At 42.6% G+C, this 24,214-nt stretch overlaps 4 protein-coding genes and 1 long non-coding RNA gene across 5 annotated transcripts; 3 read left to right on the top strand and 2 right to left on the bottom strand.

The window, feature by feature from the left end:
* The first annotated feature begins 2,013 nt into the window (after positions 1-2,013).
* Positions 2,014-3,261, top strand: LOC104421333. The gene is made up of 2 exons (XR_001981845.2): positions 2,014-2,312; positions 2,517-3,261. It is a non-coding gene; the product is annotated as an uncharacterized LOC104421333 (long non-coding RNA).
* A 1,917-nt stretch (positions 3,262-5,178) lies between these two features.
* LOC104421334 (probable CCR4-associated factor 1 homolog 11) lies at positions 5,179-6,255 on the top strand. The gene is given in 2 exon segments (XM_010033246.3): positions 5,179-5,442; positions 5,445-6,255. Coding segments are annotated over 2 exon segments (828 nt in total). The 5' UTR covers positions 5,179-5,234; the 3' UTR covers positions 6,065-6,255.
* A 3,144-nt stretch (positions 6,256-9,399) lies between these two features.
* On the bottom strand, positions 9,400-10,026 carry LOC104421335 (transcription repressor OFP6). Its single transcript, XM_010033247.2, has one exon. It carries the CDS (start codon positions 10,024-10,026, stop codon positions 9,400-9,402), a length of 627 nt encoding a protein of 208 aa, XP_010031549.1.
* A 5,402-nt stretch (positions 10,027-15,428) lies between these two features.
* On the top strand, positions 15,429-17,053 carry LOC104421336. Its single transcript, XM_010033248.3, has 3 exons — positions 15,429-16,019; positions 16,465-16,653; positions 16,743-17,053. Exons 1-3 carry the CDS (start codon positions 15,792-15,794, stop codon positions 16,899-16,901), a joined length of 576 nt encoding a protein of 191 aa, XP_010031550.1. The 5' UTR covers positions 15,429-15,791; the 3' UTR covers positions 16,902-17,053.
* A 281-nt stretch (positions 17,054-17,334) lies between these two features.
* Positions 17,335-22,586, bottom strand: LOC104421337 (transcription factor E2FB). The gene is made up of 14 exons (XM_010033249.3): positions 22,159-22,586; positions 20,427-20,619; positions 20,184-20,243; positions 20,012-20,097; positions 19,842-19,930; positions 19,682-19,736; positions 19,253-19,305; positions 19,113-19,163; positions 18,995-19,043; positions 18,809-18,874; positions 18,620-18,696; positions 18,240-18,459; positions 17,930-17,996; positions 17,335-17,817 (listed from the first exon to the last, which is right to left on the bottom strand). The coding sequence occupies exons 1-14, from the start codon at positions 22,375-22,377 to the stop codon at positions 17,687-17,689; spliced, it is 1,416 nt and encodes a 471-aa protein (XP_010031551.1). The 5' UTR covers positions 22,378-22,586; the 3' UTR covers positions 17,335-17,686.
* Positions 22,587-24,214: the final 1,628 nt, after the last annotated feature.

The raw sequence follows: 24,214 nt of genomic DNA on the forward strand, positions 1-24,214 counted from the left end.
GGGTGATGGTAGAAAACATCTTGCCGCACACCCGATGGGCCGAGGGGCAGCAGCGGATCTTGCTGGCATCCTCAGGTCCGTCGTCGGGTCCTATGGCTCCATGTTGGAGCAACCAATATTAATGCATCTGTCTTCAAATTTGGTTGGCGAGTCTTCCTAATCGTCATAACTAGCTACTACACTTTTGAACAAACACAAGTACCAACTTAACGTTTATAAAGTCTCCAAGTTGCATGAACTATGATGTTTCGAACCTCAAGAGGTGAGTGGTTGTTTTAGGTTATGTCCCAATTCCACTTTATAATTTGAAACCTACTCATTAAAATGTATTTCCTAATTTTTGTAATCTGAAACTTATCGTGCATACTCAAGAACTTGGAACTTATCTAATCACAAGTTCTAAAGTTGATTTTGGGATCTATTTAAGTTTCATCTATACTTTTAATTGAACAGTTATAGTAAATCATCATCTATAATAATCATTATTTGTTACAATCCATTAATCACAACTTATATTTAGATGCACAAAAACTATGGAATTTTAATAAAGCAGTTTAGATTAGTGATTTCAGATTGTATACTTATCATTGGACATCAAGAAATGCTACAAGGTTGTGCAAATACATAGAATAAGAAAAACACGAAAACTTATTTTAGATTCCAGGTTCCCGATTCCACTTGAAACTTAAAACTTATCTGTTGGAATAGATTCCTCAATTTTTGGAACATGGAATTTGCACTACATCTCCTAGAACCTGAAAATGGATAAGTTCTCATAGGTTTGATTATCAGATTCTCGGTTCTATCCTTAAATCATGTCCACCCCTAATAGACACTCGAATCGGTCCTTATGAGGGCTTGAGACTTCGACCCAGATGACGACGTAAGCCCTCGGTTGACTTGACGTCACTGGCCCCTGCATCTCTCCCAGTTTCCAGTGGCTTCTTTCGTTTTCGGAGCGGGACGATAACAACAACATTTTCTCAGTCTCGAAAAGATCTCTCTTCGCCCCCCTTCTCTTGTGGAGCTTTAATGGAGTAGTTGAATGCCACTGGCCTGATTACTGAATCATAAATAACAACTACATGAATCGAACGTCCACATGATACCTTTATGGCCACCTCCGTTCTCGCCATTTCATTGATGACCCTGCCCTGTCCGATCACTTCTCCGGCGACACACGCTCCCCTCACTCTCCTTTCCTTAAGATGAACCTCGAGTCATCAAAGCCTTTCTGACTCGGCCTGACCCGGTCGCCCTATGCAACTGGCACTTCAAAAGGATCCTGGATACTCCAAGCAGCCTTTATAGCCTCGCAGGGTACTACGCGATCAGGGCGGTGAATCGAGCACTTACGAGACATCCTGTAGCAGCGATAGCCATTAGACTCAAGGTCTATGGAACAACCTTTTAGAAATTCTAAACCGCATCAGTTGATTGTACGGACTTTTTTGGGCACCTATTAGAAAAGGGATTTCAACCGGTAACTTTAATGAACATTTAATTATTAGACGCGCTGTCTTAATCTCTTGACTATTAGCTTCGATTAACTTTATCGATAGGTAGCTATCATATACACATGCCACTTGATAAATAACGCTTGAGTGAAATTTTTCTTTACATCAACGGTGTTTATTATAACAGAGTAGTTTCTCACAGTCGATTGTATTGTGAGTATGACTATCGAATATATGCATTTACCTAGCTAATTAGCTAATAAAAACACAATCCTCTATGATTTTAGCTCATCCGATTAATCACAAAATCACGTACATATTCAATAGAAGCATGGCATCAACCAGCCTAACTATATATTTATTTCTCATGGGGCAAAAGACTATATGGTAGCTTTCCATCTAAACATGAACCGTGAAGCTTTAAATGCCTCCAGATTTCTTATAATAGCTGTTAGGTTAACTAAATTGTCATGGATATGAACACAACCACTCTCCCATAAATGAATGAAGGCAATGAGTCGATCCTAGTAACTTTTTTCCACATTAAGAACATTTTTCAGCCCTTTTTGGTTTCTTGGCTCTCTTCCACCCATTGTGCGACCTCTCAATTCATTTCATCTCAAACCCACCTTCTCTCTTTACTTACCTAATTTCAAATACCCTCCTTTCCTACCCACAAGTAATAGGCTATAAAGAGAACCTCTCTCTCTCTCTCTCTCTATGCAAGGCATTATAAATTGCGGTACGAGACTCCTTGACAACTTCAACATTGCTATTTGATCAGCAATTCCTTTTTCTTCTTGTCTTAATCCCAGATAGTGTTCTTTTGAGAAGAGCTACTTCTTCAAACTCAAGGTAAGAATGAAGCCCAACGTTTTGCGAATCATCTAATTACTACAATAGAATATCATAAGTTAGGATGTAGCATCTCTCTCTTTTAAGTTTTAGAATTTACGTAACAAGTTTCATGGGCGATATTATCTATAGAATAGCTTTTGTTTTTCCCTAGATGCATAGGATATTTTCTTAGTATTTCCTCTCTCTTTTTCCCTTGTTAAGGTGAGCTCCAAGAAGGGAAATATTGCTTGAGAGAAAAGCCAGGTACAGCTTCCAAGATGAGCGGCGGAAGAGCAAAGAGCCCCAAGCTAGAGCTGAGGCTGAACTTGTCGCCACCGAGAGCTGACGATGGCCATTATCATCTCCAAACGAAGGAATCGCCAAACTCATCACCTTCTTCATGCGAAAGCTCATGCATCTCCACCTCACCAACGGGGCTCGAAGCGAACCGCAACAGCAACAGCAATGGCAACGTCAGCATAGGCTACTTGGGCAAGGATCCTCGACCTCGAGTGGTCGCTTCGATGGTGGTCGTGGGCTGCCCTCGATGCCTCATGTACGTGATGCTATCCGAGGTCGACCCCAAGTGCCCGAGGTGCAAGAGCTCCGTCCTGCTCGATTTCGTCAACGAAGACAATCACTCTGCCAAGAAGAACAGGATCTGAAGCGCTCGAACCCGGAAATCCCTACGAGATTTGCTCTTTTGCTCAGGGCCTCTATACAATAGTAGTCGCCTCTCTTGACGTGGTGATTCAGTTCGATGATCTACTTCGCTTTGCACGCGTCTCGTTTCGATCTCTCTTTTCTTTCTCCTGTCTGCTTTCCTCTTGTGATGCAGTTTGACTTTGATCTGCCTAGCTAGAAAAGATTAATTTATTAGTTAAAAGGTAGTTCTATCACTAATGTCGTGTTACTAAATTTCTCTGTCTAAATTATTTGGTTAATGGAATACTTGCAAACCCTCGAATATATTATTACAAAATAGTGGAAAACCTACACACGTTTGTAATACGTTGAACGTGTAAAGTCCAGTCGGAAAGCCGTGGTACGTAGAATTAGGTATGCTGCCACTTAATTAATCAATTAGTCAATCAAATGCAAATTAATCTTGGAGATAGAAGGCCAGAAGCTGTCACATTAAGGGTCGTAAAGCCCTAGGCAGTTAGCTCATTCAAACGCATCGGCCCAAAATCAATGCAAAGCCAAGCGGTGGTTGAGCTAACGATCTACCCCGAGAACGAAAACGATAGTGCTCAACCAAAGCCAACATTAAATGCCACCTTGTGTCGATCGATTTTGACACGTCCATACTCATCGTTTTAATTTAAAAAGACTGGTATGCCTTAATGAAATGTAAACATCACTTTCATTAGCTGGAAATTCATGCACGGCTACACGGCTACTCCCCAATCACAAGTATATATATATCACAGATGTAAGAGTCAATGTAATTGCGTCCATACTTTGACCGCTGCAACGATGATCCAAACGACTCGAGACAAGTCGCGAATCCCGGCAATGTTAGGCATAGATCTCCTCACAAGCCATAAAGTCTCACGTGTCCGGTCTCTCTCCATCTCACCACACTTAAAGCATTAATTAGAGCCTAGAGGGTCAATTCAGATCTGCAATAGAGTGCACGCTTTGAACTCCATCGAGCACGGTATTTCCTTCGTGTCTGGCGGGTCGTGGAGATTGTCAGATTGATTTGAATTCGTTCCGTAATCAACCAATCGAAGGAGGTCCTTGGACGGGCCGGTCCCTAATGCCGTGTCGAATCAGTCATCTGAAAGCCCAACACATTCCCCAAAAATTCTTGTACAAGAAGTATTTGGGCCTGATCAGCCTTGGTGGAGGGCTTGACCAGGGCTTCAAACTACGTATCCTTGTTCAGACTAATAACCCACCCAGACCCCTTGGTCAATCTAAGCATTGTCATGCACCACCAGGTCCATGATCAGATCTATTTACCATGCCCGTCGACTAAGAACATGCGCTGGAATCATGGGTTTTCTGGACCTGCCATACTCATCGACCGGACATGCACTGCCGGAACTTCGACGGAGAGCAGCAGCTCAGAGAAGAAGAGGAGAATGAAGGGGATGAGGATGAGGACGTGCGCTGAAATCATGCGGATTTTATATTAGTAAATATTCAATGAGATGGTTCGTATGCCTTCAGGTGTGTCGTCGTTAAATTTGTCAGCAATTTTAAATCAGCAAAAATAAATTGCTAAAATCAGAAACCAGGATAATAGTCGAGCGCGATAAATAAACACTCGAGGAAAACAGTTTCGTCGCTATTGGGCGATGGTCCGGATACACGGTGCAAGCACCGAAAATGCAAAACACGTTTTCCGGCAACGACAGCCGCCGTCCGACGTCAGCGAAAAAGAAATGTAAGGAAAAAAAAGACAAAATAATTGCCTGATTTTTCCCGTCTCTACTCTCGTTCGTTCGGGCAGCCGAAAGGTCAAACGAAACACCCGATCTCCCTGCTCCTCCTCTGTTTTCTTCTCTTCCTCCGAATATTTATTAAAAAGAAAAAAAGAAGAAGATATTTCTTATTTTTTTTAATCAAAAGTATGCAAAAATTAGGTAAGGCGAGAGATTTCCGTAATCAAATAAATCACCACTAAATTACAGTAGTGGGGTCCGCAACGAGCGGCGCCAATTCAGTCGTCGTTATTCGGGAGTAGTCGGGGGTGGGGGTCCAGTCAAAGCGCCCAAGACGCGTTGAACTTGGACGAGTCTTCGGAAAAGGCGAGGAAGGAGACTCCTCCACTGAACTGAGAACTGAAACTGACCCGTCACGTTCGGCCCCCTCCTTCCCACCACCTTCTTCCTCCTCCGCTTTCCGCCCTTATATAACCCCCCGCCCCTCCATTTCCCCTCCCTCATCTCCCCATCTCCGACGCTTCCCTCCTCCCCCATCCCGGCCATGGCGACCCCCGACGAACGCCCCTCCTCCTCCTCCTCCGCCGCCTCCGCCGTCGCCATCCGCCAGGTCTGGGCCTGGAACCTCGACGCCGAGTTCGGCCTCATCCGCGACCTCATCGACCGCTACCCCTTCGTCTCCATGGACACCGAGTTCCCCGGCCTCGTCTTCCGCCGCGGCGCCGGCGCCGGCACCCGCCCCTCCCCTCCGACCACTACCGCCTCCTCAAGTCCAACGTCGACGCCCTCTCCCTCATCCAGGTCGGCCTCACCCTCTCCGACGCCCGCGGCGGCCTCCCCGGGTTCATCTGGGAGTTCAACTTCCGGGAGTTCGACGCCGCCCGCGACCCCCACGCGCCCGACTCCATCGAGCTCCTCCGCCGCCAGGGCGTCGACTTCGACCGCAACCGCGCCGAGGGGATCGACTCCGCCCGCTTCGCTGAGCTGGTGATGTCGTCCGGCCTCGTCTGCAACGACGCCGTCAGCTGGGTCACGTTCCACAGCGCCTACGACTTCGGGTACCTGGTCAAGGCCCTCACCCGCCGCGAGCTCCCCGGCGACCTCCCGGAGTTCCTCGCCGTCGTGCGGGTGTTCTTCGGGGACCGGGTGTACGACGTGAAGCACCTCATGCGGTTCTGCCACAGCCTGCACGGCGGGCTGGACCGGGTCGCCGCCGCCCTGGAGCTGGACCGGGCGGTCGGCAAGTGCCACCAGGCCGGTTCCGACAGCTTGCTGACGTGGCAAGCGTTCAGGAAGATTAGGGACGTCTACTTCGCCAACGACGACGGGCCGGAGAAGCACGCCGGCGTGTTGTACGGCCTAGAGGTCTATTAGGATCAATCCCCAAAATTCAATTCATTCTTTTGTACCGTACCAAATTTGTGGGTACATTTTGTGAATATTGTTCGGTATCTTATTCACTGGTGTACTCAAATTTGCACCTTGAATCAAATCAAGATTGAAATCTATCAGCTGATCGACTCCATCAAAATCAATCAAAATACCAAAAGCATACATTTATCGAATCAATTTCCTGCTGTACGTTTACTTCGTGCCATCACATAATGTGTTGAATTGGTAATTGCCGGCTTCGATCCGGTACATGATTTGGGACCGTCCTGCTTCTGATGATAGCGGAGTTACAATTGCTGAAGAATGAAACATGGCTGGGTCATTACGACCTTGTTCACCTCTCGTGGGACCGCTTTTGTTCATTAACTTCACGTAATTGACCAGGATCACCTGCCGGTTCTATCTCTGGGACAGCTTATCTTGCATTTCTGGCATTTCTGGACATGACAGCTTATCTCCGGGATCGCCTGTTGTATGTTTGCTTCGTGCCATCACATAATGTGTTGATTGGTAATTGTCACCTTCAATCCTCCCGCTTTTGTGTCGTTTGTGCCGGTTGCTTGTGCGTTTATGATTTGGGACTGTCCTGTTTCTTATGATAGCGGAGTTACAACTGGTGAATAATGAAACATGGCTGGTTCATTACGACCTTGTTCACCTCTCGTGGGACTGCTTTTGTTCATTAACTTCTCGTAATTAACCAGGATAACCTGCCGGTTCTATGTCCGGGACAGCTTATCTTGCATTTCTGGACATGGTTTTATCGCAATGTCTTGATTTTCTCAGTGTAACTTCAAACTTTGCAGAATGAAAAAAAAAAACAGAAATAGAAAAGCCTGTTCTCAACCTAGTTCTTATCCTGATCGGGATTGGAATTCTTCTGTTGAAACAACACTGAATGAGTTTGTTTCATAGTGTGTCGTGTATTAGTGATTGGTACATGCCAAGAATGGCGAAATTCATACCACTTATTTTAGTTTGTGAAGAAGCTAAGGTCCAGCGATCTGATCTGGCGGCCTGTAGATTCTTCAGTTCATCGCTTGGCTTGCTGCCCGTAATTGTACACAGTTTCATGTTGCAAACTCTTTTGATCATCTGGCAAACGTAGGGCATCTTTTTATTTGTATGTATCTAGAGTACCTGCAATACTCGAGACCATTGTTTATGTTCCACAGTTTTCGTTGCATCAAATACTGACATTGGCTTACAAATTTGTTGTGCAGGAGCAGTGCTGGAGGTCAAGTTTCAGTTCATTTCTTCGTCACTTTCATATCTGCCTTTAGGTGATCTACGGATGATTTCTAGCTTGCACTATCCTCGCGAGAAGAAGGGAAAAGGCCGAGGAAAATCCAAACTCGAATGAATATGACCCTTTTGGAGGCCAATTGGACCGTTAATTGCTCCTATTTTTTCTCCAAACCTAAGCAATCTCTTGCTGTGAAATCCCCTCCCGAATTCTCTCACCGGTATTTCTGACAAAATTTAAAGGAAGCATTTCAGAAACAATTGGTTCCACTATTCCTAATCTGGACTTGTATCTTCTAGTTCAACTAAACCATGTGACAATGAAGTTGTATCTAGAAACAGTTAGCCTCTGATTCATGGTGGTAATTCCTGTGCAGGACCTGCTGTTCTGCAACAGCATTGCTGTGGATCGATCAAATGGAACGAAGAGAGCACTTGAGAAATCAGCTTCTAAGTGAAGGTTTTCGGCTTGCTGAGGTTTATGAGCCGTAACCATCTTCGGCTTTCTGCAGCGTCCTAGATACCTAGGTAAGCAGTTTGCGACTATCGCTTGCACAATTGAATTAGTTCTTACCGAAAAGAAGAGAAAAAAAGCAAATGGGGTTCTTATTTCTAATCTAATATTCCCATTTTCTTCACAGCTCTCACCGGTTTGATGCCAAACAAAGCCGAACGCATTGCAGCATTGGAATGCCGGTGTTAGGTCTTCATCTCCTCCCGCTTCGAAGAGCATGGGGGTGAATTACTCGAAAACGCTTTTGCTATATCTTGCTGTGTGTTTATCCATCCAGTTATATAACCCACCCCCTGTCTCAGCGGTTATGTTGAGTCTCGGCGCCTTGTCCCGTCGAATGTGGCTTCTAAGGATCATAGCTTTGGCTTTAAAAATGATGCATTTCCCGAACCATCCACCGTGAACTATTGTTCTGGAGCATGTTCCTGTTGGACTCTGGTTCTGTTTTGCTGTTTTGATCTATTGATCTTTCTGGTCAAAGAAGACATGAAGATGTAGCCTGTAGGCATGGCAAGAGTGCGTGCCTTGCGGGCCTTTGAAGAAATGAAGATGTGGGCATTGCAAGACGTAAGCATGGGCAACGGTCCCTACAACTGCTATGTCATTGTAGTAATCATTGGCACGGCCAGTTGGTAGTTTCCCCACCAAAAGTAATTGAATGTCGGGAAAAACAACCAATGTACAATCTCAGTCTTAAATTTGAATAGCTAAATCATTAGTTTATTCGATATGATATCTAAATTTTGATCAAATGTATAATTTGTTCATGAACTTTTATTTATTTAATGTGATCCTTGATTTTATATTCAAAGTTGAATTTATTCCTTGAATTGTTAAATATTTTCATATAATTTAAGAATTATATTTAACATTTAACAATAGTTGAATGGTCATATTGAATAAATTAAAAGTTTAAGGACGGCATTGTATATCAAACTAAAGTTTAGGATTGCTTGTGCTATTATCCCATAAATATTTGATTAGACACGAAGTTGCTATCCTTGCACACCTGGTGTGTATGTCTTCATCTCTTAAAGTCATTGTTACTCGTGTGGTTTGGCCCTCTAAGTTCTTTCTTGTTCGATTAAGATATTTGTCTGCATTTATTTTCGCTCGATGACATGGCAAAAAACAATAACAAACCGACGTTGATTCATAATAGGAAAGACATGGATCATGTTATAATTTTTAGGCTTCATAAGTATATTAGTTGGGAAAATTTTTGAACTTTTTTTTTTGCCTCATAATAAAACTAAGTTAAAAATCGTTAGTGCAAGAGATTGACAATATTGAACATTGGAAGTACTTTTTTGCTTTTTTAACAGGAGATAATGGTGAGTAGAAAACAAGAAATGATCGGGTGATTAAAATGAAAAACTCTATATTTCTAATCATATATATTAGAAGAATTCATGGATCATATGGACACTATTTCCTCCTCACACCACCAAAATATTTCAACATTCCAAGAGATAAATAAAAGATAAAATGATAAGAGAGAAGAAGTTCCACACGTGCGAGAGAAATGCTCTCACGTGGCTACAGCCTCTCATTCACGCTACCCTCCTTCAACTCCATCCCCACCATGATTATTACTCTGACACCCCGACGACGGTGACGGCGACGGCGACGGCGGCGGCGGCGGCAACGCATCCAGATCGCCGGCGGCGGCGGAAGCGACGCCGTTCCAGATCGCGGTGAAGGCCCGGATGATGACGGCGTGGTAGCGAGGCGAGTTGAGCTTCAAGAAGCAGTGCAGGAGCTCCTGCAAGCCGTCCCTCGAGTAAATCCCTTGCTCCAGCACCATCTGGAGCATCGAGTCCTTGAAATCTCGGTACGGGTCGTCGGAGTCCTTCGCGACGGCGATGCTGTTCCCGATGATCGGCCTCGGCGCCTCCGGGTCGGGGCGGCGGTTCGGAGGCGCGTCGGCGTTGGGGAGCGAGAATGTGGTGGTGGTGGTAGTGGTAGTGGTGGTGTGGGAAGCGAAGGAAGACGAGGGGCCAGGGCAAGATTCTATCTTGACGAGCTTGAGCTTGTCATGGAGTGAGAACGATGAAGATGAAGAGTCTCTTCTGGGTTGAATTGTGGTGGGTTCGACGGCATCGGAGGGCTCCGGCTTCCCACACCCGCAGCCCAAACTCGGTGTGAAAATGGTCTTCAGGAGTCCTTTTCTACTGGAAGACATTACCGCTCTGCACAGCACAGCACCAGAGAGAGAGAGAGAGAGATGAATTCTCTTTGTTCCTTCTTCTTCTGTTTTAAATAGAAGTTTCGGGAGGCCATGCGATCCGGGGAAGTTGGTTATGCTGCTGATAATCGAGATTAGGTTAAATCGTATCTATCAAGTCGGATGGTTAAGGGTCATGAATTCTCATCTGCTTCTTCGAAAACCTGGAATCGAGACGTTGATTCTTTCTCCGAAGTCGACTGAGCAGCTGACCTGCTGGTCGCGATGAGCATGGAGAAGATGACGTCGGTTCCCTACACGAACTCACTTGTTCATCCGAGGATCGAGCAACTGGAAAAGGACAAACTGCATCGACACTGCTAAGTTTGGTGAATCCCACGTTAATGTTTCGCCAGACCCATTAATCTAAATAATGCACAAATAAATTTCATTTGTACTGCGACAATGACTTGACAAAGTTAAGGTTGATTGAGAATGTCAATGGAAGGTGGCAGCCCCGTGGTTTCTTTTTCTCATGTACGATTGACTTTTTTAACAAATAAATGACTTCTTTTGCATAGTTGAATCAAGAATTGTGGCGCGTCATAATGTATCGTGTAAAGTTTAAAGTACTTTACTAGATTTATGGCCCACAATATGGTTTTTGTGCGGGCAAATCGGTTTGTAAATTTGAAAATCTGACTAAGTAGTTAGGGAAAATTATCATCATTCAATTTACAACTTATTTATGTCAATGAGTTCATGGTCTTCTAGTAACTGAGTGCAAAGAACTTTTAATGATTATACAATTTCCAAAAGGTTGCGAGTTGAAACTTATATGGAATGACTTTTGGGCATGTGCTCGTGTAAACTTAAGTAATCTTGGAGTCATGATATTAGTAAAGAGAGAGAGCTTCATTTCATTTGATTCCGTATAAAAAACAAAAAACAAACAAAATTAAGGCCAGCCTCCAATTATTTACCGCACGCCATGGTAGGAGGTGTTGGAGGTTTGTTTGTCAAAACAAACTGAGTGTTTTTTATCCTTGTCCCACGTGAGAAAAGTGGGAGGAAGTGGATCAATTTAAAAATGTGGGATTTTCTTTTAGTACTTAAAGGAATGACTAGACCCACCCTACTCGCGTGCGGGTGCACGATTTTGGTGCTTTTTATCCTTGTCTCACGTGGAAAAAATGGAAGGGAGTGAGCCAATTTAAAAGTGTGAGATTTCCTTTTAGTATTTAAAGGAATGATAAGGTGGGGCTAGATCCCACCATACCCGTCTTGGTGCGCGATTTTGAGCACTTAGCACGTTTGCGTGCCGCGGTTTAATTAGCACTAATCCCTTAATTTCTTTGTTATTTATTTATTATATTTTTTGTTATTAATTTTAATAAATTCAAAGGTTGCCTTTTTTAATTTGAGAATTTTCGAAATGAAATATAAAATGAAAATTTGAAATTCTATTAAAAAAAACTATTATTCCGAATTTTTTTGTTTGTGTTTTTTCGATACAATCTTTAGAAAATCATTTATTCGGTTTGCAACTTTTCTCGAAGGGTAGCAATTGTTCGTTTTTCGACTTCTTCCGAGGAGTCGCATTTGTTTATCTGAACAATTTTTTTAAAGGACGTGTTTGTTCATTCTTTGGTCTTTGGCAATTTTCACGAAGAGTTGCAAGACATCAAGGTTTATATATATACTTGTTATTTTTCAGAAAACGAAAGTGATCATTTTTCTTCTTTTCGAGCTTTCATCCGAAAACTACGGCCATTCTTTCAAATTGTTTCCTAGAGAGACCCTAAAGAAATACTAGAATTGCTATCTAATATTCTCATATGAGATTTTGTTGTATCCTAGAGAATTTTTGCCGGTGATCATTAGCAACGTTGTGGGGCAAATAAATTCTTAAATAAAGTAATATCCCGCCTCAAATTCCGATTTGAGTATTATGAATATTCGTCTTCATTGTTCTACCCAATTCGAAGTCATAATTTACCAATAGGAGGAGGAGGAGGTCATCAATCGGCGACCACCAGGGTTGGATGATGTGCAGGTGCGACACCAGGTCGTCCGAGATGCTGGGGACATAGGGGACATCGGGGAAGTCGAGGAGATCGCCAGGAAGGGTTGGCGGCAGCTTTGTGGACGGGAGCAGCACACTTGGGATGGCAGGGACGGCCGGGGGGCAACGTGGGACACGGCCGGCACAGGCCCCAGTCAACCGAGGTGGTAGAAGGAAATTAGAGTGGGAGTATGAGGAGGAAAATGCCATGATTATAGTTTCCGGATGAGGGGGAAAGAAAGAAGAAGACGTACCTTATATAGGGAGAGGGGGAGGCGGGAGGAGAAGATCGTGGTCGGGACGATAAACGGAGACGTGCCTTAAAGAAAACGCCCGCTTGCCCGCTGCCCGCCGCCAACCTGCTCGCCGGCTTCTTGCCTGCAGTCCCCCACCCGCCCCTTGCCCACCTGGCGAAACATTATGTCATTATCAAATAATTTTTTTTATTCCAAGAACGGAAATTTTATGTCATAATTAACCGCATATTCTTGTTCAAAAATTCATCTAAAAAGAGAAATATGCTATATTTCTATTATAGAATTCAATTTATGGTAAAAATGATTATCAGTTGCGCCTTAACGGGGCTGGTCACATGAATATGAAGAAGATTGCATCAATTAAGTACACAAATTTGTTTGTTCATCCGAGGATTGAGCAGCTGAAAAAAGATAGAGTTTGCATCGATGTTGCTAAGTTTGGTGAATCCCATGTTAATGTTTCGCCAGACCCACTAGCCTAAATTATACGCAAATAAGTTCCTTATGTACTGCGACAATAGCTTTGTTCATTCGATCCACCACCCGAGGCCAGGCAAAGGCTTGGGAGACAAAGTTGAGGTTGCTAGAAAATTTCAATGGAAGGAGCAGCCCTGTGATTTCTATTTTGTCATGGTACGATTCACTACAACAAATAAACGTCTTCTTTTGCATAGTCGAATCAAGAACTACAACGCGCCCATAATCTCATATAAAGTTTGAATACGTTGCTAGATTTATGGCCCACGATATAGTTTTTGCGCGGGTGAATGAGTTTGTAAATTTGAAACTGACTAAGTAAATGGAGAAAATATCATTGTTTGGTTTACAACTTATATATATTCATGAGTTTATGGTTTTCTAGTAATTGAGTGCAAAGAAGTTCAAACGATTATACAATTTTCATAACGTTGTGAGTCCGACTTTATTCAAGATGAATCTTATATTCTTTGTAAATTTTGTGGCACTCACGATTGGTATTTATCGAATATAAAGCATGTGATACTCTTCAAAGTATTCAAAATTATTTTAATTTTTCAAACTTAAAAAACTTTTTTTAAGTTGGAATAGAATTTGTCCCAAACGGGCTCTTTATGTGGGCAAATGGTTTGCTATTGGCTTTCCCATTTTAAATTTTGAAGTATCCAAATTACATATACAATATATATATATATATATAGTATATGTCGATTGTCTCACATTTTGAAATGTTTCAGGTATTCCAAGTTAAATGAAAACCAGAATGAAAGGTTTGCAATATTGGAAAAAAAGTAAAATCACTTTCAACACCATAAAACTCTCAACACTTGACAAAAGTAAAAGAAATACACCCTTAAATTGCAATTATTAAATTTTTATATAATGTTGACTTAGCTGGTATTATGATCTTGTTAACTAGTGGGGTTATAATTTCCTTTTCACTTTTTTCTTTCCCTTTCTTTTCGTTACCTGTAAGACATTAAGCAAGAGGCTGCGAGTGGAAGAAACATAATTCAGTTGACATTGATATATTACTTTCTTGTAGACCTATATGCTGCTATTAAATAACTATTAAAACTCCATTTGTTTTGTAAAAATAAAATACACGCTTATCTATATTATTATTTAAATTATTATGTCAAATGAAAAGGGTCTTATGCTTTTAAGGGATTACAATCCTTGTTTTCTTTATCAAAATATCTTTAATTATTTATTTTATCAATAGACAAATGCGCAAGTTAATAATTCTATTTTATCTCTCAACATGTTTCAATCTTAAAATTTGAATATTTTCTCTTTTAATGACAACCTACCAACGGAAGTTCAAATCTTGAAATATTTTCCTCAATCAAATATTTCATATTAATGTGATTTTGCAAAAAAATAAAATAAAATTAGAAATCAATTTTTCAACACACTTAATGCGTATGCACTTTTCTCATTTTCAACCGCAATCGTTCCTTAAAAAGAAAATATATTAAAGCCCACAACCATTAATTACGAGCTGTAATTGTATGTTAACTTTGATGGAGAAGAGAATAAACGGAAGCTGCTCAAGTTCGTATCAAAAAAGCCAAGACCAAGGTGAGAACAAATAGAATGCTTGCCGATTTGGCTCCGAGCCCTGAGTTTTGCCCTCAAACCACCGAGCCCTATGTTTTCCCTCCAAACATTGAGTTGAACCCTAATTTTGTATTGCATCAATTGAGTGAGTGAGAGAGAGAGAGAGAGAGAGAGAGAGAGAGAGAGAGAGAGAGAGACAGCGCCTGCACAAGTGAGCAGGGGATGGAGTGCGAATAGCAAACAAGAAATAGTCCAAGTCAACATAGAGAGATTTGTCTATTCCAGAGAAAAATTCAGGTGCAGCATGTTTAGGTATGTAATGGCTATCTCATCATTCATGTTAAGACTTGATTTCTTTAATAAAAAGCCGGAATTTCTCATAGAAAGCATTAAATGATTATTTTTTCTTTAATTTGACATTTAAGTGATTTGGATAAAAGTTGTAACATTAAAATAAGCATTATATGAAAGTTAAATAGCACTTCTAATGTCAATTCCCCAATAATATGCATACCAGTAATCTTAATTTCCACGTAAACCCAAGAATAAGCCGTCCATTGAACATGCCCCAACTCCATTTGCTTAATTAGTGGCTAAAAAAATCTTTGAAATCTGCATATAATCAAACGATTTCATTCGATCAAAACCTATGTCTGGCCCGTGCTGGAATAGGGGGAAAATTAATTGAATGAATTCCTTATTTTAGGTGCACATGCAATATAAATACGGGAAGCTATGGTGCATGGTCGCAAACCCTAAACACATACCACAAACTTATTCTTGAACATCATCAAATGGCCAAGCTTTTCCAAATTTAATGTCTTCTCCTATATCTCTCCTTGTGCTTACAGGTCAGTTCTTTGCCCCCATCGGGCGAATTCCATTGAAAAGACATAATGAGATGTGGTGCGAAGTTTAAAATGAAACTTAAAGCTTGGTGAGGACAATTCTGCTGTCTTATATTGATGATGTCCAACTGAGGCAAGGCCGGCATGATGTCAATAGAGGTTCCCAAGAAGCAATTTTCGTCATCTTGCGAGTATGTATGTGTTTAGCACAACTAGTGACAGAGAACAACGATAAAGAAGAAAAGCGTTGTATTTGCGAGTATGTAGTCCTCATCTTGCTACTTGGCTCCTGTCCTGGCCATTGGTTGAGGCATTACCCAAGTTACATTAAACCACGCAATTACCAAAATAACCCTGTGGACAGCAAGAGCAGGGAGGAGAAGATAAGGCTCATTCCGGGCTACAAATGTAATTCCAGCCTCCTCTTCTGCCTTTCGCTGCTGACTGCTTCTCGTGGTCGGGTGAGGAAAGCTTTCCCTCAGTTCATCACAAGAACCGAGTTTTCGTCTTTTTCGAATGATCGAAAGCTTGAAGCTGGATTTCGGAGTTGGGTCTTCTTGATTCGGCTGACAGATGGAGGCAGTGAATTTGTTTCCCGCCCTCTCTCCTTCATCTCCTCGCTTGAGGCGAGACGGGTACCGCTTCTTCGCTCCTTCGCCTAGACCCTGCAAGCCCAATTCGAGTCGCGTCGCGGTGAGGGCCCTTAGGGAGGAGACGAAGGAAGCCCGGAACCCGTCTCCGTCGTCCGCTTCGGCGGATGAAGTCACCAAGAAGTATGGCCTCGAAGCTGGTCTCTGGCAGGTGAATTTGAGCTCACTCTCTCCCTCTTCTTTTTCTTCTCCGCTTGGCGATCCTCGTCATGTTTTGAATTGATGAAGCTAGCGAGTTGCAGCCTGATTCTGCCTTTTTGGGCTCATTCTCTTAGCTCTCGTCATGTTCAAATTCGTTCTAGGCCTTGTTGGAATGGATAGGATAAAACCATTGCTCTCTCTCTCTCTCCCTAGGTATTTCTGGCCGTCCAATCATGGCCTTTTGGCTAGGATAAAGCCTAATACCTTTTTAATTTTTTGATTGTCAGTTCTCTTATGATCTCTTCAGTTTAAACATGAATAATATTTGAAATTTGCTGGTGCAGACGAACATTACCAAACCCCGTTATCAATATAGTGATGCTAATAGTGACAAGTTGCTCTTGCTAGGAAGTTGGAAGTATGATTAGCAAATGTTCTTTGTTGATCATGTGCAGATTTTCAGCTCAAAAGAGGAACAAAAGGGGGATGATGAGAAGAAGTCAAAGACAGATCAAGCCAAGGAACTCCTTGCGAAATATGGGGGAGCATACTTAGCTACATCCATTACTCTTTCCTTGATCTCATTCTCGCTGTGTTATGTCCTCATCAGTGCCGGCATCGACGTACAAGCTCTATTGCAGAGGGTAATTCGCAACTTCGAGGCATTGCGCATTTTGCAGATTACCTAGGAATGTTTGGTTGGAGTCGTGGTTCATGGGGTCTTTGGTTGCAGGTGGGAATTTCGCTGGATGCGACCGGAGAGAAGGTCGGAACCTTTGCTTTGGCATATGCCGCACACAAAGCCGCGTCCCCAATTCGGTTTCCTCCAACCGTGGCCCTCACTCCCATTGTCGCCGGTTGGATTGGGAAGAAAGTTGACAAGGAGAAGTGATTTGCACATAGATGTTCTGATACTCCCTAGCCATGGTTCTGTATCATTACACTTAATAGCTGTAGAACATACTTTCTAACATTTTTCTCGGCACAAATTATGGCTTATCGGAGTTATGATGCCTTTTCGCCCGCACAACATTGGGTTGTGCACATGGAAAATCTCTTGAACCTGTTCTAGAGCCAATACGCAATACTCATGAATTAAGAGTACTGGAAAACAGAAAAGTATTTCCCGTAAGCATGAACTTGGAACTTATTTTGTGAGCTCCTCCTGTCTTTTAAACTTTGATTAATCGAGTCTACTTAAGTTAATAATGGAAACTTCTTCCGTCATGACTTGTGAAGATCTTACAAGGCAGAAAAATTGATGATTCTTTACAGAAACCTACTTCCAATGTCAGATGCCACATACAAATGCAACAGGTACCCATTTTCTTGAAGAGCTGGAGAGTGATCTGATGCTTCACTTAATAAACCACGACATGGAATAATATACATGGATATACGCCTAAAAATATGTGCGCTTTATTACATGCTCGCAAATCACATGAGATTATGCAGGCTAATCTGTACATAAACCTCCTCAACTATTGTCACCTCCGGGTATAATATACCGAGCGGATTTCCCTATAGCACTCCGAGGGATGAGGTGAATGGAATTTGCTGCCTCCATCAAACTGTTGAACCTGGCAATCTCCATGACAGAACATGTCCAGGAGACGATGAGATGTCATTGTTTCGGATGTGAAACATGTCCATGAATACCAAAACAGTTGATGCCTTTCATCCTGCCGGAGAAGTGGCGGCAGGTACTTCTGTCGTATTGGATGGTGGTGTTTGGGCCCGAGGGGTACTGACATTAGCCATGCCGTAGTCATCATGAAGTGAACCCAAGCCATTCCACTGAACTCCAGCTATGAGCGAAAGTTAAGGAGGCTCAATTACCATTAGCACAGTGGGGACAACGGAGAATAAAAGGTGAAGAAAATAAGGCTGCAAAATGAAGCATCTTAAGCAAAAGGATACACTCTGCCCTCCATATGTCTGTGATGCTAACATCTGCGTCTGATAAGAGCCAATAATCTGCAACGCTCTGTCAGGAGAAGGTAAAGTAATAATGCAAATAAGTGAGAGTTACTAATGCAAGAATTCACATTCCAGCATATTATAGATGAACACAGAACTCTGCAGTTTCTAATCGTCCCATATTCGGATACTCTACATTGTATATAACACCGGCCATTTTTCTAATTCCACTGAGGAAACGAATATTTTTGTCATTGGAACCTCCATCCTCAAGAAGCCATATTACTAGGCAGGCTACAGGAACACTTACATCGACATCCGAGGGAACAATCTTCATAAATCCACCCACAATGTCTTGGGAGGTACTAAAATCTGAGTATGCTATGTCAGCAAGTTGGCCTGGCATTTCATTCTCCGGTCTGCTGCAGTCTTCCTGGGCCATAGTTGTCACTGGTTTCTCGTTAACTCTAGGTTGAATGCTTGGAGTAGCCTCGCCACCATTAATCTCCTCAAATCTCTCTTCAAATTGACTGTAATTAAAAATGTCATGGGGAGGTGATCAAGTATGTGGAAGTTGGAACTTTCTAAACAGCTGACCAACCATTTTCAGGAGCATACTTTTGCAAAATTTATGAACAAGTAAGAGGCAATAGTGATGCTAACCTAAAAAGAGGGGTAAAAAGAAAGTACCTGACAAGATAAACGTCTATAGGACCCATTGTGCTTCTAAGGACAATCCTATATCTTCTTTGGGGATAGTCAACCGCCTGGGGACATAAGGTTAAAAAGGTCACTTGTTATCAATGCTTTTACACATCAAAGGAGGTCTCTGTAGGTACATAAAATGAGTTATACTAACTTCATCAGGTTTTAATTTACCTCATCAGGATCTGGAACTTCCAGAGTTGTACCATGGGGAGCTTTTATCGCAATGAGAGTTTCATTCTGACAAAAGCAGTGCATTATATAATCAATAAGCTTAGGTGAAAGCTGCTGGCGAAAGCACAGAAACCAAGAAAAATGCCTATTTATACTACCCCCATACAGCAAAGGAGTGATTTTAACCTGGAAGCATGGTAAAGCCTTGATGTCATCTTCAGTAATAAAAAGCAACCTATAAAGGTAATGGTGGTCAATTCAAAGATCCGCACAATCAACTAAGTCCTCAAGGGTCAAATTCTACCTTTTATTGTTATCATCTTCGCTGAGATCCCTCAATCTCTCCTGCATTTCTCTGCAACGATGTAGCTGCCTCAGCACAATAGGCAAGGGCTAAAAGATCATAGAGAGAGAATTGACATGAGCAGTTCCAAGATAACCCACCTTATTTGTTCATCCAGCCTCTGTTCCTCCACCCCAAGGCTTTCAACTTGTGCCTGACAATGGAGGGAAAGGGTAAACAATTTGGATTAGAAAGTCAGTAATGTCTCCCTAAATTCTTTCTATAGGGGGTGTGGACAAAGTCTGCAAAATAAATTGCCAAATGAGATTAAGCAAAGTGTCAAGGAACCTAGTAATAATGTCTAAGGACCTAGATAATATGAAAGTGACAGTGGTGAAAGCAAGTTGAAATCACTGAGCCCATAATACTTTTGGATAACAATCTCCATTTTAATTATAAAGGCCGAAGAAAGAAAAATTGCAGGAAGAAGAATCGTTGTTGGATAAGTGCCAACGTGTACAAAAGCTTCTACGATTTAAAACCAAAGTCATCGAAGCATTAGCATGAAAAAAAGATCTATTCATGGATACCTGTAAGCTTGTGACACTTTCGTCAATCTCCCCTGGCCTTGAAGCCTCCAGTCCCCTGATTTATAGAAGACCAAGCTTTTAGCATCCACTTGTTTGCTAGGACCACTTTCTAAGTCTATTAAAATCAAAATATGAAGAGTCCAATAAAACATTTGCTTACTTCCACTGGATCCTGTTCTTTAGTTTCTTCTCAATGAGCCCAATGCCTTCAAGGACATTTGTTATGTCATATATTCGCCTCTTTTGCACCTATAGCAACATCATATCCTTGAGTAAAGTACCTCGCATCAGCAGATGAGATATAGCAGAAAGTGAAACAGTTACACTTACCTCTAAAGTCTCAGCAGCTTTATTTAGATCAAGAACACCATCTTCAGCACGCTTTATCAAGTTGATAAACTTCTTTGTTAAAAGACCTGCAAGAGAAATACAAAATACTGTAAATGACATAATTTATGTGCTTCGTTTTGTCTTTCAATTGTCTGACAAAAGCCCAAGTTACCTAGAGAGCTGTCATAACGACATGGACCCGCCGGAGTAAGATTATTGCCAGATGGAGAACCTACAAAATTATCAATAAATGCCGAATCAATCTTATACTATTGAAATTATTATAGGATCAATGTGTATAGGGCAAAAGCAAACTCTATATACTGTATCCTTATTTCCCTATGTAAGTGGCTTATGCATGAGCTAAGCAGCAGGTTAATGAAAAAGGAACACACACTAGAGATCCTCAACTGACCAGCATTTGATATAGGAGTCTGAGGTCCTAATCTATTGTTCTTTGAGATCCTTGAAGTTTTATTTCCCTTAGCTGTTTTTCCTGATACAGGCGTCTGAACGGGACTACTAACAACCTCAGCATAACCAGCTCCAGCTGACCAATCATTTTGCTCTGCCTTGCCATCTACCATGTCACTTTTCCGCTTCAGTTGCTGATCAAGCCATATTGAAATCTATTAGCAACATGTCTGAACAACTTATATTTAACACGGATGATATGTAACAGTGATATATATATATATATATCTGGACTTCATTTGTGTGTGACAACATGTGTGAAACGGATTTAGACTTCATCAGCTTCCTTAGACATCAAAAGAGAAACAAAACAAAGAATGCCACTTAAGAGGCTGAGAAAAGAACCCGTAAAGAAGTATGGAGGAAGAGTTCACAAGGCAAACTAAAAAAATTCAAAGGAACACAAATAAGAAGAAAGTTCATGAAACAGACAGCCGCAGTTTCACATGAAACATGAACTAAGGATGATTTAGGTTGTGTTGTCTATGAAAGAACAAGCATAAAGTTCCCTAAAAGGATAGAAGAGTTCAAGCTCCCCGCAAAATTTTATATCCCTAACCCAATGAAAGCAATTTGTGTAGCACAGCAATAAGTTGATAAATTTATTCAACTTCCTCTATCTAACAGTGATTTAAAGTAGAACTTAGCTTTACTCGAACTCAAAGAGAGCACAGAATCTGAAAAAATTTTAACCACCCATGTGTTGACGTGTAGCAAACCCCGTTTTTACGCTAGTACTACCATTGTCAATGCAAGAGTAAGGGTAATCTGTATAACTCCACCATGAAGAAGTACTCATGACTCATGAGTGCATCTTATAGATTTATTTAGCCAAAGAAATCCCTTAATTTTAACATAATATAACTAAGAGATGACCAGAGTCTTTCTAGGTAATTGAATACTGCCAACATCATGGAGCTACTCAACCTTTTCCTGTTCCCCCGCAGAGAGAGGGGGAGGAAATCCAACAGATAGTTGAGGATCTCCTGTCAATAACAAAACAAAGAACTTAAATCCAAAATCAACTTGAAAAATGAATCGATTGGTCAATGCGGAAGAATCACCACAACAGGAATGACAGCAACTGGCTTTGAAAAACTACAAGAACGACTAATATCTTGTCCCTCAGATGCAGGTTTGACTGCTAGGGTCCAAGACACGTCCATTGTCCCAATCCAGCGCTCTGTCTCCCTGTAAAGTCGATGTATTCACCAGCAATGCAACCGACTTTGACAGTCTTTCGAATTACCGAAAGGAAGTGAGTTCGCCCCACAACCCTTTTCAAGACAACTGGTTTAAAGTCCATACACTAATTCTACAGCAGCTGCATTTTACCGACTCCTAGGAAAGGAACCATGACCTTGAAATCATGAACTCTGGGAAGTAAACTCACTCCTCGTAGAAAGAGGAGCCACTCCAATTATGATCAAAACTAATCGAACCCACTGTAGCTAGTAAGACCAACATCAAAGATCGAATATTGGAACCTCAATCAGGACCGCACGCATCGCTCCGACAAAATGAGACGAAATCCAAATCAGCCGAGCTCAAAACGAGCCACCAGCGCCAAAACCCGAGCAGATCTCGCCGCGAATCGGCAAAAGCCCCAAAAAAAGAAAACCGCGCGCCAAGCGCGAGAGCGCGGAGATCGAGAGAGGGAGGGGTCCACTCACCGGGGATCGAACCAGCAGGGCGTCGGCCTCGTGATCAGCGACCCGGCGCGGGGCCTCGGGGGAGAAGCGGTGGTAGTCGGGGGGAGCGACGAAAGGCGGCTTCGCCACGGAGGAGAAGGGGAACTGGTGGCGGTCGACGACGGGGGGGCCCGGCGGCTTCGGCTGGGCCGGGGCCTGGCGCGGCGGCGGCGGCTGCTTGGGGGCCGCGTGATCGGACATCGGGGCCGAAGATCGGCGGCGAGGACTCGGCGGCGGCGCGGTGGCGCGGCGAGCTGGGGTTTTGGAGGGCGGGAAGAGGGAGGCGAGGGCGGCCGGCGGCGGCGGAGGAGCTGCCGAGAATCGGAGGCGGGAGAGGGCGGGGGAAGGATTCTAGAGAGAGAAAGCGAAGGTGGTGGGGGTTCTAGAGAGAGAAAGCGGGAGGAAGGAGAAGGATGGAGGGATGGAGGGAAGGAAGGGAGGGAGGAAGAGGGAGAAGGAAACAAAATAAAAAGCGGGTAAAGAGAGAGAGCAGAAAACGAGGGAAGAGAGAGGCAGAGGAGGGAATTTGGTTCGGATATAGATGTGGAGGGAAGCCCCCGCCCCTTCTTCCCCCTTTTTCTATTTCCCATTTTTTATTCACAATTCCCCAATCTCACTTAAATTACGTGATTTTTTTTTTTTTATAATTCTGGGAAAATCTACATTGATCATGGAAAATAAACGTAACCAATGGAAGGCATGCTCCCAAAAGCTTATGTAGAGCACTTGCAAATTCATAATCAACTTCTTTTTTCATTAAAAAAAGGATTACGGAATATGCTTTTAATCAGCAGTTAGTTAACTGTTATGAGTGGTCCCGTTCTCTCGCTTAGCCTTAATGGTAAGAAAGTATCTTAAATTTTGGGTTATCATATGTATTCAATCTAAAAGGAGATGAGGGGTAAGAGAAGAATCATACAATATTTTGCAACAAACTCCTCAATGATTCATTGCTAGGCGAGCTGATCCTAACTGATAAACTCGATAAATTGAAGCTACGCAATTTGAGGGAATGGATTCCTGTCGGAACATGGATCATCTTATAACCCAAATAGATTCTCGAGACGATTAATGAGGTTATGTATTTACGGGAACAAAAAATTGGAGTTAATTGCTTAATGCAAAAGTCGGCCCTAATCCTCGAGATGGGTAAATAAAACATAATAATCGGCATTTTCTTCTTTTTAATTTAGAAATTCGAAAGGAAAATCATCTTGCCGGCTAAATTTGAATGAGATTTTAACAGGCTTAAATAATGCGACAGACAAAATCAATGAAAATGTGACATAAACATTATGTCGTATTAATCAATTTTCATCGATTCCCTCGATGGATGAAGGTCGAGCTTTTCTCGTCGCGCAGAATGGAGTCGGTTCGAATCGTGGGCGGATTACGCGCCCTTTCGACGAACGGCGACCAATCAATCGGGCACGGTAACTGGAAAAGAGCGGGGGTGCGGGGCGATAATTTGGCGCGAACTTCACAGAAACCGTACCGGCGCGTGAGGCGACGCGCGCGCGGATCCACCACGCGCTCCAGTTTCCACGACTCCCCGCCCGCCTAACCACTGCTCCACCACAAGATGTCAACTTCTCATCATTCAGCACGCCACTCGCACACGTCACCTCAGTCGTCCTTTCTTTTTTCCTTTTTTTCTTTTTTTATGCCTTTTCTTTTTCTCTTTTTTGGCTGCTGATAAAGTGTCGAAATCGTGTTTAGAACGGATTAAGAGTTTCGCATTAAATTAATATTAAAATAGGAATGCCGCTAATTGTATCTTTTTGAACGGTATTTTGTGTCAAATTAGAGTCGAAATCGGGACGCTGACCGTCCGGGACAAGTTCCTAATGCTTGAATTCAGGTCCAACGACCAAACCATAGAACTTTGCGCCAACATCTAATTTGATCAAGGTCACGCTCCAAATCCCAACGCCTGTGTCTAGGTCCCAAGCATTCGAACCCCAGTCCACTGAAGCCTTGCTTGGGATCCTAGCTATCATATTGGGGTGCATTGGGGCTCGGCTTGAGGCCCATGTGA

Source organism: Eucalyptus grandis, chromosome 10, assembly GCF_016545825.1.
Source record: "Eucalyptus grandis isolate ANBG69807.140 chromosome 10, ASM1654582v1, whole genome shotgun sequence".
Lineage (NCBI taxonomy): Eukaryota > Viridiplantae > Streptophyta > Magnoliopsida > Myrtales > Myrtaceae > Eucalyptus > Eucalyptus grandis.